This window comes from Balaenoptera acutorostrata, chromosome 4, assembly GCF_949987535.1.
Source record: "Balaenoptera acutorostrata chromosome 4, mBalAcu1.1, whole genome shotgun sequence".
Classification (NCBI taxonomy): Eukaryota; Metazoa; Chordata; class Mammalia; order Artiodactyla; family Balaenopteridae; genus Balaenoptera; species Balaenoptera acutorostrata.
In genome coordinates, this window is record NC_080067.1 from 31,587,312 (window position 1) to 31,600,917 (window position 13,606).

Genomic DNA, 13,606 nt, shown 5'->3' on the forward strand with positions numbered 1-13,606 from the left:
TATTTTTGTCTCTGTTTTCTCACTTGTAAAATAAGTTAGATCAAATCCCTAGTCAGTCTGAAATTGAAGATATTACAAATTCAATTTGGAATTCAATAACTAGAATGTTTATTAAGTTCTGATATCAGTAAATGTACCAAGCAAAATTTAAAAATCACAGCCTATTGCATCCAGATATTCTTTCAGTATACTCCACCGTACATTCTCTTCTAAAGATAAATCACCAATAATAGAGAGAACAACAGAAACTTATTTTAAATTATTTTATTTTTCATAATTTTCTAACACATGGTGTTAGAAAAATGAAATTTGGCACCATGACTTAAAACTTTTTTCAAGTTTAACCTTTAAATTAAAAACAGTAGCTACAATAAGAATATTTAAACCTCACTCAGAGTAATGGTAAAAAAATCAAGTCACAAATTTTTTTGTGTTGGGGAATTTTTTAAAGTGGGATAAAAGGAAGGTAATAAAAAGAGTAAGAAGGATAAAACGGAGACTATGCTGGGAAGACAAAAAAGTGAATCACCCTCCGGAAGAAAAGAATTAGGAGGAAGACAAAGGGCAAAAGGGAAGAACAAAGGCTCACCAACTTTATTTTCCTGATATAAAATTCAAGTACTTAAAAACGTAAAAAGAGTTTTTTAAAAAAAAATCATAAAGTGTTACTACTAATCTCAATGAAATTTTCTTTTTCCTCATTATTTTCTAGAATTAAAAAGAAAAACCTTGTTTTGAGTTAAGGACACTTGCTGATCTTAAGTTGATACTTGATGTACTTTAAGAAATCGAAAGGCTCAAAAGCTTTCCTAAATCTAACATCTACTTAATATAATCCACCTTGGAAAATTCATCTGAAGGAACATAAGGCTTGATTTCTACTGCAAATGTAAAAAAATCTGTCTAACAATCTAAACAGAAATAGTTTCCACTGGATATGTACCTCAGTTGTATTTTGTACTAAGTTTCTTGAGGGAAAACATTGTGTAATATTGTTCTTTGTATTCCTTCAGTAACTACTGTAAAAGGTACCTATATAGGCAGTCAAAAAAGCACTTACACAATTAGTTGCATACAAATTCAGTTAGAACTCCAGTTTTTCAGCATTTCAAAAATTGAAATTTTTGAAATTTTCATTTATATCCATTTTGTCTACATGTTGATAAATAAAACTCTTCCCAGCCTTTTAATAAGAAAATATTATTAGTCTCATTTGTCACTTGTACATCTGTACCTGAATACTTTATCAACTGAAACACAAATTCAGAAAATTGTCATTATTCTCAGAGACAATAAGGCATAGAAATAAATATTTGCTTTTACATTTTGTTCCTTTTTCTTCTTCTTCAATCTGTGTTTTAAGGCTCAGAGCAGACATTAAGAAATATCAATTTTTTATAAAAAGTTTTTCAAATGTTTGGCCCAAAGTGAAGTTGTTCTGTGGAAGTTATTAAAATTTTCTTCTCATCGTCTCAAGCACAACTTCAAAGACATGTTCATGCCAGGCATCCATTCCGAAAGAAAACTGAATTTAATGAAAAGTAAATAACTTAGGGATCTATAAATGACACGGCAATGTATCTCGTTCCATTTTTAACAGGAAGTCCTTCATGCAAATGCGTGAGTCTCCCTGGATGCATGAAACTCCAGCCTTTTCTTGGTGACTCAATAGAGCAATTGTACCTTAGAAATTTGCATCCACCACCCTAAAAAAGATAGACCAATAAATGTATCAACTTGGTATGTTTCATTTTTAATGAGTGATAAAATTCAAATGATGATATCTAAGCAGAATCTAAAAGAAAATAAGGCAAAGCCCTTTCATAATGACGTATTTCTTTTGAAAAATGTAAAAAAAAAAAAAAAGCCGTAATTACCTGAAAATCTTCTCCCACATTATTGAGTGCAATGTTGATGGTAAATGTAGAAGCGTCATGATGAGGGCGAAGAGAGCGTTGTCTTTCAGGGGAGTATTTTACTACAAAATTCAATAGTGCAAACCCCTAAAAGAGCAAAGTAAATCAATGGATTTGCTTATCAGTAACAATATAAAATAGGACATTTGTGTAAAAACTGGTAGGAGGTAGGCAGCAGGAATGGGAGGATAATCACCTTAGTATAATAGCCTGCAAAGACCTTCAGCGTAACAGGTGCAATAAATTCCCGGATAAAATGAAGCCATACATTCTCCAGACCAATTTGCTTCATGTGGATATCATCAGTTGGGACATTTTCATAACCACCAGATATACGGCTATCCTAGAAAGAGTATTCATGACATCATAAACTGTGGTCTGTGTGCAATTCACACTTACATTATCTTGGAATTTTTTTCAACCACAAGATCATAATAGACAATAAAAATAACAGTTCAATTATGGTGTACCATCTGCTTTAATTGCGAAACTATCAAAATAACTTAGATAACATGGCTTTGCAAATGTATCAATGATGAAGCAAAGTATTACAGAGTAAGACAGCTTTCCTACTTATTTAATAGATATGTGAGGTCTGATGAGAAAGTAAATAAAATTGATTGCCAAAGCCTTCCCATGTCCCCTAGAAAATGAGTTTTTTCACGGTGAACCTTCAGGCAGTCTTAGCTGGTGATGGGCATAGATTCTGTTTGTCTGCCACTTGGATTACCTGTCACTGAAAATAAACTTTCCCTGCCACGTTCCTCACTTTTATTTTGTGGCACCCAAAGTCCTTCCATGATTGCTTTTCATTATCCTACCACCTGCTGACTTCAAGTTCTTCCTCATACTTTGAACTTCTGTCTTCCTGATCAGCTAACTAGCTGGGGAATATATAATTGAGCAGAGGCAGTGATATTCCAGAATATTCCATTAAAATTCCTCAGTACTGTGACGGAGCTGGCATCTGTGGGTTCTCAGAGGAAAAGAAATACCTTGAACCACCTACAGTAATGCTTTCAGCCAAGTCTTTGACTCTGAATGTAAATGCAAAACTGAATTACACCAAAGGCATTCAAATAGATTCCTCCTGCCTATGTTTACACAAAAAAAAATAGCTTTGGCAGTCAACCAGAGAAACTTTGTCTTGGTATTTTCACTGCAGCTCACTGCAAAAATGCAGAGAATAAAAAGTGGCCTTGGAGAAGAGCAATATCACACAATAGGCATATATTACCTTACCATCCCCAGCCAGGAGACACTGACCCTTAAGGCCTATCCAGCATAATTGGAGATGAAACTGAGGCCCGGACAGATTAAATGTTAAACAATTAGTACCAGAATTAGGCTAAAAACAAGAGTTCTCTTGACAGCCTTGGGTAGCCCCTTCATTTAGGTCTAAGACTCAGAGATGTAAGACAAAAAGGACAAACCTCCTCTACCTTCTCTAAATATCTACGCTCCTCCTTGTCCCACATACACATTTTAGTTCTTTGTGTGAAATGACAACTTACATGATGTTTCCCCCCAGACCACTGGCCATAATGCTCCATTTCTTCCACCAATTCATCGCAGGCTTTTTCAGAAAATATAGGAAACCAAAAAACATCTGGACAAGGCTATAGATAAAACATGACATCACCATTAAGAGAGTAACATTTTGTGTCTTCTTACTAAGAAATGGCATTTCAAAAGTATAGAATATTCAATATTTATCTCACGTAGATGTCTTTTTAAGAAGTTTGCCCAACATTACTGACATTACTGTTACAAACAATACTAGTTTGGGTTTTTTTTTTTTAAACAATTTCTAAGACTTATTTTCATTTATTTACTTATTTTGTTTGCATTTTAACCTCTGTGCAATCAAGACGTGTCTCAGAGACACAGTTGGCCAGGCAGCCATAGTGATGTAGTTGTTAATGCCACAGGGCATGTACACTTGGTCAGGCATTCATTCTGTCCTCACTTTGTGTGTTTGTATGTATCTATCTGTGTGTGTGCACATGCACACATTTAGTTGGCACTGCACTTGTTGACTTGCCCTTTGAAACATCTTTTTAAATGATTTACACTACCACTCATTGAAATGAAATGCTATCATGTATACAGTGCTCTGTAACATATAACATATATGCCTTAATAAGTCTAAAATAGCTCTTTCAATATGCATAAAATAAAAAATTCTAAGTGACTAGAAAACATTGCATCATAGTTTAATTGGCAGTATTTTTTTCCTTTCTCACGGTACAGAAAATAACAGAGCATCTCAGAATTAAACACATTTTAGACACTTTACATTCTCTGAAATAAGGTATTAGCAATAGTTTGGAACACTAACCTCAAACAGAGTTCATTTTTTAAAAGACCTCTCTGAGAAGAGACGTGTGGAGCTCAATTTCTTTCAAAGATAAACTTTCATTGAAAGAGGCCTACATCAGAGATCTGCCAAAAATTCCTTATTTTTGAGATAGCTATAACATTTGGGAGTATGCTAAAAAAATGGCATGATCTTAAAATTATTGTTAATTCTCATTTTTCTACATGTTTACAACTGTAGGACCCTTAAGGCTGTAAAATTGGTAATTAAGTCATATGAATTTTACCTAAAGGATAAAGTTTCTCCACTTTCACAACATCTGCTGCTAAAGCAGTATTGCATTAATAATATTCCCTGCTGGAAAATATAGCAAAAATGCTCTACATATCATAGTAATTATTAATACAAACCTGTTCAACTATATTTTCAGTGAAAATCTTTGAATAATCTCGGTTTATATACTTTTCCTTCCAGTCCTACAAAAAAATCAGTTGCACAGATTAAAGCAAAAACCTTTTCATAAATACTTTAATAGAAAATATAAAGTACATGCACTTTAGAAATTGCTCAAGCAATTTATAAATGACTACGTGTAGTAGACAAAGTAGGAATTTTCAGAAACCGCAGTTTATGCTTTTTAAACTTTGCCTGATTCTATATATGTTCACATCATTTTATGAAATGCAAAATTTTCATTTACGGAGTTTTATAACTCAGGATTGTAAAATTTGAGTAATCTTATAGTCACTATATTTGTATGCTATATTCTATGCATATACATAGGTGTAGGTAAATATGTGTGTTTTAAAAGTGAAAGATAAGGAACATAATCCTACCAACAAATATTAGTAAAAATTAATCCTACCAACAAATACTAGTAAAAATATTAGTATTAGTAAAAATTAGTAGGTAAATATGTGTGTTTTAAAAGTGAAAGAAACATAATCCTACCAACAAATATTAGTAAAACTTAATTAGTAAAAATTAGTAAAATTTGTAAAAATATTAATCAACTTGGCCTTACTTATAATTTTATAGTGAATTACTCTAAAATAATTTTGATTTTTTTAAATGTATTTAAAATTTCTGCCTTCAGTTTTAGATGTGTATCAAAGAATGATCATGGGGTTACTATTTCATATCTTTTAGTTACTGAAATTAAGGTATAAGACCATATATTGAAAAATAGCTCCTCTTCATACTAATTCATGAACCTGAATCTTCTCTTAGTCCAATCACTGACACGTAAGACACACGCTAAGATACATCAATTTTTGTCAGTATCAGCTAAGGAATCCTTTTCCTGGGTCAAGTGTTTTATTTAAAAACCCAATATTTAAAGAGTATATATTAAAATATGAGTCAATATCCAAAATGATCTTTTCTTAAATATATTTAGACCATTTAACAAAATTCTTAATTTTCTCTTTGCAAAGTACAAATTAAGTGAGCAAACAGGAAAGAACTGAGATATGGGCTCAAAATAATTCCAACCAAAATACGTTTCAAAAATATTTGTCTGAAATATATCTTTTGAGGCCACAATTCAGAAGGGCCCTGATAATTTATTTGCCATTCTTAGTTTTGCATATCTCTGCTTATATGTTACTCAGAAATTTTTGATATGGAAGAACAAAAGTTATCTTCAAATTCTTTAACAAATTTAATTTATACATAGTATATCATTATAAGGATCAAATTACTGTATTATCTCATTATTCCCTTTAATATTAATTGGTTCTCTGATTCCAAAACATGGGGGAAAATTAGCAGTAAATAATCATACATAACATTTCAGAATCTTTAAATATTTTTAAGTATTCTTTCCTGGAATCATTATAGATTTTTTGAAGTTAAAGAAACAAGCTCCTTAGATTTTACATTAAAGCATTAATATTAACTTTTCATTTTAGACTGCTTTTCAAATATCATGGAACAAACTGACTTTACTAATTTCTTAGAAGTTCTGATAATGGGATAATCATTAAATATTTTGCTATGGGATACCCCTCATGAGGCATGTCAGTCAGGCTAATTTACCAAAAACAAAACAAAGCATGGAAAGAAAAGCAGTTCCTATTATTTCTGATATATTCATTGCATACTCTCTAATGATTTGAATTCTCACACAAATATCTACAGGATATAACTTGGGACATTTTTTTCAGGAAGTTAATTATTACCCAAGAAATCAAATAATTCTGTCTCTTAAAATACCAAGAGATTCAGTGCCAAAGTAAAATATGTAATTCCACCCTCACCATTTAAAAAAAGCCTCTTTTCAATTCTATTCCTGTGAAATATGGAGATATGCAGCTAAAATGAAACAGAAGTATTTTTAAAATACCCCCAAAAAGTCAAAAGATATTCTTTTTCCTTCAACAGAGTTCCAGAGACCATTAAATTTACTATTCCCAAAAATCACCTACTACGAAATAAAAGAGAATTCTCATCAGGTGGATTGAGTCTTTGTAATTTAAAACTTTTACTATTGGGAAGGAGAAAACCATAAATAGTAGTATTACAGAGATTAGAGAGAGTATTTTCCCTTGAATAATTGTGCCAACTTGACTAAGGAAAACCAACCCAGTAAAACAAAAAAGGAATTAATGCCTACATGATTCAAATCTTTCAGAGAAGAAATAATTTTGGACTTCAAAAGGAAATCATTTCCTCAACTTAAGACTTTATATGCTGAATCCACTTACTCTGCAATTTTCTCTAGCTATCTTTGGTGTACATTCACAAAATTGTTATAAAAAACAAACAAAATGATAAAATAAAATCCATTTTCACAAATTAACTTTTTGAATTTTTTACCTGAAAGTCAAAATGTAATATTGTCATACGTGAGCTACTTGGAAACATTTTCCTCTGAAATTGTGATTAAAAATTTGTTGGAGTTTTTGAATATATAAAACAGAGATATTGGGAGAAATCAAAGAAACTGATAATTCCCTTCCCCAAACCTCATATGTCTTTAAAAAGAAAGTTCTTAGTCAAGAAATATAATTAATTATGCCTTAAAAAAATATAATTAAAAATACCTTTTAAAGCCTCTTACCATATTTTCATATTATTAACCTAATTGATTTACATCCATTTAGAGTTATAGGAAAATAAGTAATAAATGAAGCTGAGCATGAAATACATACCACAGGATTTTCAAAAATCTGCCAGAGGTCATTGTTATAATGGGAAATATTATAATTAGCAGTTGATAATAGTCTTCCAAATTCATGTCTATTAGAAATGTACATAAACACACCCTATATGCCAAAAAATAATAGTATTAATAATCTTGGAGGAAAGTACAAGAACATAAATTTAACCACAGGAAAAATATACAGAAGATATTAATTTCAACTTTTATATCTCATTCAGGAACATGCATTTTTATTTTTCACATAAAACATGCATGATTTAAAATAAAAAATAAAATTTTCATTAATTATGAATTCAGACACCACACAAAACTAATTGATAGCACTGACACTCAACTGAGAAAAAGAAGAATAACTGTTTTTGTCCCTTTCTCATTGGTCCTAAATGTAGACATCAAGGAAAAAGAATTCCTGTTTGAAAGCAGAAATATTTTTGAGACACCAAAGTGCAATTAATTGTACCTCTTTCAGCTTCTTTCCCTTTCGAAGAAGATATCACATTTTTAAACAAGAATTCAAATGTCAATTTTATTTTGTCAGTCTATTTCATACTTTTATTGTCCTGATATTTAAAGACTGAACACAGAAATTACTCCTGCATTATGAGGCAGCTAAAGAAAATCAGTCTCCTGTCCTTGCCCCAAACCAAATAAATGTGGCAAACACAGTTAAGGTAAGGTTGTTTCTTTTTGTACCTGTTTTAATAGTAAAAGAGTTAGTTAGTAATAAAAAAAAAAATGGTGAAGAGTACCCAAATCTCATTTTAATCAGGATGTACTTTATATTTACTCCTACTTCTTCTCTCCCTTAAAAAAACAAAAACTGGAAAAACTAGTTAAAGTGATTTGGATTTAACTTTCTCATTTGTCAACCATAAAATCTAAATCAGCCCAAAGAACTAAGAGGTGAATATCACACAATGCGTACCCCAACATGCAAAGCACACACATACATATACAGATTCAGAACCAACGAATACCGACCATTTACACCAAGCTAAAAGGAAAGAAGACTCTTAAACTTTACTTCTAGACAATATCTAGTATTTTAATTAAATAAACAAAATTAAATAAACCAAAACAAGTAAAAATAAATAAAAATAACACCTTTGGGGGCCTGAGCATTTGGAATGTTTCCGGAGTAGGGGAGTCTTTTTCCCTTTGTAAAGTCTAAAATGAAGAGAAGGATTGGGTAAGTTGACCTGCACACCCACTCTCTCAGGTATTCTTAGGTAAACAAAAATAGCAGCCTTTGATCAAAAGCTGACATTCTGAAATGTCCTTCACAGACAACATGCAGAACAAGCAAAGCTTACAGCGCACACAAAGAAACAACTCCAGCCCTTTTTTTTCTGTTGGTCAAACATAAATCCAAGCTCATTCCTTAGTAGAATTTTCATTAGATAACAAAATTAAGACAAAGGAAAAAATGTGTAAGAATGGCCATTCCAGGATGCGCTGTTGAGTCAAATTAGCCAGACATGAGCACAAATTACAGTCACAAGTACTGAGTATAGTCAATATAACAATGGACATAAGTTTATAGGAAAAACAAATACATTCAAACAATACATGCCTTATTAAACCAGAAAAAAAGTACTTGCCAACTTTCCTGATTTTTTCCAAAATCACATTTGCTTATATAAATTTAAATAAAATAACCCAACCATTTTAAAACAGAAAACCATATAAATGTTTTAAGATGTATTAACACATTTTGAAAAACAAACTATTTTCTACAATCACAAGTTTTATCAAGAAAGTACATTTGTAGAATAGCAATGTATCATTAATTTTTCACATAGATTAAATAGACTACATGTTTCAATCCTTCTCCCAGATTACTGGTAAGGAACATCTTTTTGAGAGTATGGGGTTAATAATGATAGAGAAAATATGGACATTGATTTCAGGACAAAAGTGTGTTTTTCTTAAATGTGTAACTGATCATTTCACCCAGACTTCATATAGTTAACTTTAATTAGGTCAGGTTTTAACTATAGAATTTCAAATGAAAGTAAAGGCAAATTCTTAAAAATGCAAAGCTGATTTGTAATAAATCTGTTTATTATTGAAAATCTTACTGTTGCTTATGAGTTAACCTAAGCACCAAGCCTAACTTTTTTCAAGTTGTTTCTATAGGTAAATGTTCCACAGGTAAATTATTCTCCATAATTGCTTCCAGTATTTCAATACGGAACCAAAAAAATTGGCTAGTACTACAAATCAGAAAGAAAAAGGGCACCAAAACAAATGACACATCAAAACTGGGAAAGCAAGCCATCTTACAGAGACATTCAAGCAAGCCATCATTGTATACCCTACCATTTCTCTAGCATTTCGGCAAAGAGCCATATCAGGATCCAATTTATCACGAACAAAATAGTTCCTTTCATTCATCTCTGATCGGAGTGTCTTTCCTTTAATTAAGTACACGTTAGCCATGTATGGGACATTCCATATCCCTCTGAAAGTAAAGATAAGACGTTCCAAAATACCACAAATACGAAGTTTTATTTTTATGTTTTTAAAAATAAATGCCTTCAATGTTTTAAAATTTTGCAGATATAAACTACTGAATCAAGTTACACACAAATGCAAACACATTTAATGATATCTGGCACATATGTACACACATACACATGAGATTACTTGGTAAACACTACATACTATGAGATAAATCACTATCTCCCTACATAAACTTCATTTTAAGGTTGATATGTTTGGCATTTTGGCTGTCATCCCTCACTCTGTTGATACAGCTAGAGTTATACTATTCTGCTGTACATTTAAGATTAAGCAGTCTGATAGCAAAAAATAGCACATCCAGCCAGTGGCATACTGCAGCCAGCTCACACTGGCTCTCCAGAGCATTTAGCTTCCCTTCTGACTTCACACTGGAAGCTTGAAGTCAGCCGTGGTAGAACTATTCAGAACACAGAACTGGGCAAACACTACAAATCAGGGCATCCTCCAACCCAAAGAGCTAGTTGTTAGACATTTACCAGCGCATCACTGAATACAGCCTAAAATTCTCCTAAAATATGGTCTTTTGAAATTCATTAAGCTACCTCAATTGTCCGTAGAAAAAGGAAGATATAAAGAAACACAGCTGGAAGTACACGAGTGTTGGGAGACACTGTTTATTTTGTCCTTCATTCTTTCCCACACTTGTCTCCTTACTCTGAACATGACTCATTTCATAAAAACAATATAATAGAGGTTCACCTGAAGGGATATGCCTTTGCTTTTAGAGCACAGAAAGGGAAGATCCTGACCAAGGAAATGTAGTTAGATATTGAAAGCAATATAGGTAACATCATTTTGTCTTACTAGATGAGCCTCAAAGGAAATGGCCAATCAAAAATATACAATGTGTCCGCTGAATTCAGAAATTAATCACTGGTATGGTAGAGTGTGCACTGTTTCAATTTTAAAGGAAAACACACACACACATACACACACACACACACACACGTCACAAGATGTCATTCTTTCATGTAGCTTTTATTCATAAGGTACATTCTTCTATTAACTAAATCAAAAACCTCTACTTTATTCTTTTCCTTACACTTTAGACAACAATTACAGGAGGTTGGACAGAAAAACACCAGTGCCTAAAACAACTTAAATGAAATATGAGTTCTCTATTTCTACTTCTGTGAAGCCTTAGCCCTGCTATACCCACAGACAATATCAGGCATATGGTCTATCCTGATCATTCCAGAATCAATTAACATACTTTGAAACAACAGAATATGATCTTAATAGCATTTTCTCAGTTATCATGCTTCTTAACTGCAGCTAACAAAAGCCTTTATCGTTTACATCATTCAAATTTACTATTACTGTTTTTACACCTATTATTATTTTCACAAGCAAAACATCTCTTTACCACTCAACTGTTCAACAAGAAGTGTGTGGGGTTTTTTTTTTTTCTAAATTTTAACCCTTTTTAATTGAGCCGATGTATCTGAGAAATTAGGCAAAGCACTTAATGTCTCAGTCACTCTGGCCCATCATCTGTATGAAAAACAGGACACATTCTTCCTTAATATTACCTTAGCAAAAAAACTACTTCAAGTGTGATTAATTTTTAGTTTAAAAAATATCAATTGTTATCTTTGAAATAAATATCAATCATGCACATACTTTGTAGTAAGTATATTCTTTTCAAACTCTAGAAATGGAACTCATACTGGCAAAGCAATTTCTCTTTAAAGCAGAATACTAGCTGCTTGCAAAAATTCTTGCAGAAAGGAAAATTCTTGCAAAAGGAAATGTTGGAAGGTTTGATTGTTGGTGTTTCTGTTTGCTCATTTATAAATTTTATAAGCTATCAAACAACCTTCACCCTGGCCACTAAAGAAATTAGCTAAACTAAATTCCCTTTCCAAACTTTAAAGAATATTCCTCTTCTAACAACCATAAGATGACTACCCATGGTAATCATACATTGTCTTTTAGTACTTCCCACAACTGAGAGTTTGCGCCTTTGAAGATTTACAACTTTAAGAACAATTTTTTAAATATTAGTTTTACACTAGTATTGCAGGATCCCAAGTGGTCTCCAGGTCTTCAAATTTCCACTTAACATAAGGAGATAAAAAATGTTTTAAAATTCAATATAATATTAACAAGACCATATCTTTAGATAAAAGTATTTTACATTAAAAGATCAAATCAAGTAACTTACACTCTATTCCCTTGAACAATATCCACATAATCTTCAGATCGAGCGTAGTATCCATCAGGACTCAAGGCCCCCCAGAAGTTGGACCACAGCTTTCCATGACGAGTTACAAGAGGAGCAATGATCTTTCTAAAGATGAGAGAAAAACAAATCCAGATAATTATTTATTTTTTAACTGCCACAGAATTATGTGTTTTGGGCTTAACGTGACACAGAAAACAATAAAGTTCATTTAGCACACATGTAGTTAGTCCAAAAAACTAAATGTAAAATAAAATAGAGAGGAATTTCCTCCCCTCACTTTTTTTAAAATAAGTACATTGCTGACTTTCAATGATGTTTTTTAAAAAAGACTAATGAGAAAGGAAAAGTAATTGAAAATGTGAATGAAAGTATAAAAACAACTTTTAAAAGTATCATACTTATATCCAAAGAGTATAACTACCTTAATTATTTAGTTATTTTAGTATTTCGAAAATTATACTAAATGAAATCAAATATTTTCATTGTTATTAGGCAGACGTAACAGTCCCTGGTGCATTAAGGTATCCAGTAAATATTTGCTGAATAAAAAAATGTATGAAGATGGGCTGAGATATTTGTAAGTAGGCCAGTTTTCCTAAAGTTAAGCCTTGAATTACTTTAAAGTATGTTTCCGTTTTTTTTTAAAACTTTTAAAATGGGTTGTGCTAGCCCCGGCAACACTAAACATTTTTCTGGTCTTTTGACTATTTTAGAAAACAAAATAGAAGGTAACTGCTATACCGTGCTGTCTCACTACCTACCAGGAAAGCAGCCCCTTTAAGACAAGTATATGTTACAAATTCAAAACATGTCAGATTTCTTTTAAGGAAATCTAATTTATAATGTGTCAACATTTTCCAAATGAGGTAACAAAATCTGAAGTTCTGTTAGAATTATTTTTAAAATGAAGTAAATTGTAGTGGTGTCATACAATTTTGAAGAAAATCTCACACAACTCCGCCAAGAGGAAGGTTATAGACCAACTATTTCCACAAAAAAACCTATTTCACAACCCTCCAATCTTGTGAAGACCAGGTGTGCCCTTTCTCTTACCTATGGAAAAGTGACACACAGTTTGTAAATACACTTCATGCAAAATAATGATTGTAGTTTATTTTTCCTGGTTCCTATTAGAATAAAATGTTAACCAGATACATTTATATTTTGTTTTGTTTAGAATACCTATAATATTGGAAATAAAAACATAAATTAGAATCTACATATTATGTTAATCTAAGGAATGAATGATAATTCAATGTTGATAACTAACAAGATCAAATATTTAATAGAAAAAAATCTTGTAATTTATAACCTTAGCTGCCTGACAGAGCTGGGGAAAGAGACACTGAAAATCAAAATCCAACAATCATCGACAGGAAGACACTGGAATGCACCAAAAAAGATACCCCACATCCAAAGACAAAGGAGAAGCCACAATGAGACGGTAGGAGGGGCACAGTCAGAGTAAAATCAAATCCCATAACTGGTGG

At 31.9% G+C, this 13,606-nt stretch overlaps 1 protein-coding gene across 2 annotated transcripts in view; it reads right to left on the reverse strand.

Annotated features, from left to right (window-relative positions):
- Positions 1-249: 249 nt before the first annotated feature.
- Positions 250-13,606, reverse strand: part of PLOD2 (procollagen-lysine,2-oxoglutarate 5-dioxygenase 2) — a 107,170-nt gene continuing 93,813 nt past the window's right edge. Inside the window, exons 12-20 of one of the 2 annotated variants that reach the window (XM_007188095.2) lie at positions 12,096-12,221; positions 9,725-9,866; positions 8,507-8,569; positions 7,392-7,505; positions 4,647-4,712; positions 3,431-3,535; positions 2,113-2,259; positions 1,878-2,003; positions 250-1,706 (exon numbers count right to left, since the gene is read on the reverse strand). In XM_007188095.2, coding sequence (XP_007188157.2) covers positions 1,551-1,706; positions 1,878-2,003; positions 2,113-2,259; positions 3,431-3,535; positions 4,647-4,712; positions 7,392-7,505; positions 8,507-8,569; positions 9,725-9,866; positions 12,096-12,221 — 1,045 coding nt within the window. In that variant the 3' untranslated portion in view covers positions 250-1,550. The remainder of the gene's footprint in view (positions 1,707-1,877; positions 2,004-2,112; positions 2,260-3,430; positions 3,536-4,646; positions 4,713-7,391; positions 7,506-8,506; positions 8,570-9,724; positions 9,867-12,095; positions 12,222-13,606) is intronic. The other variant, XM_007188096.2, reaches the window with a different exon arrangement.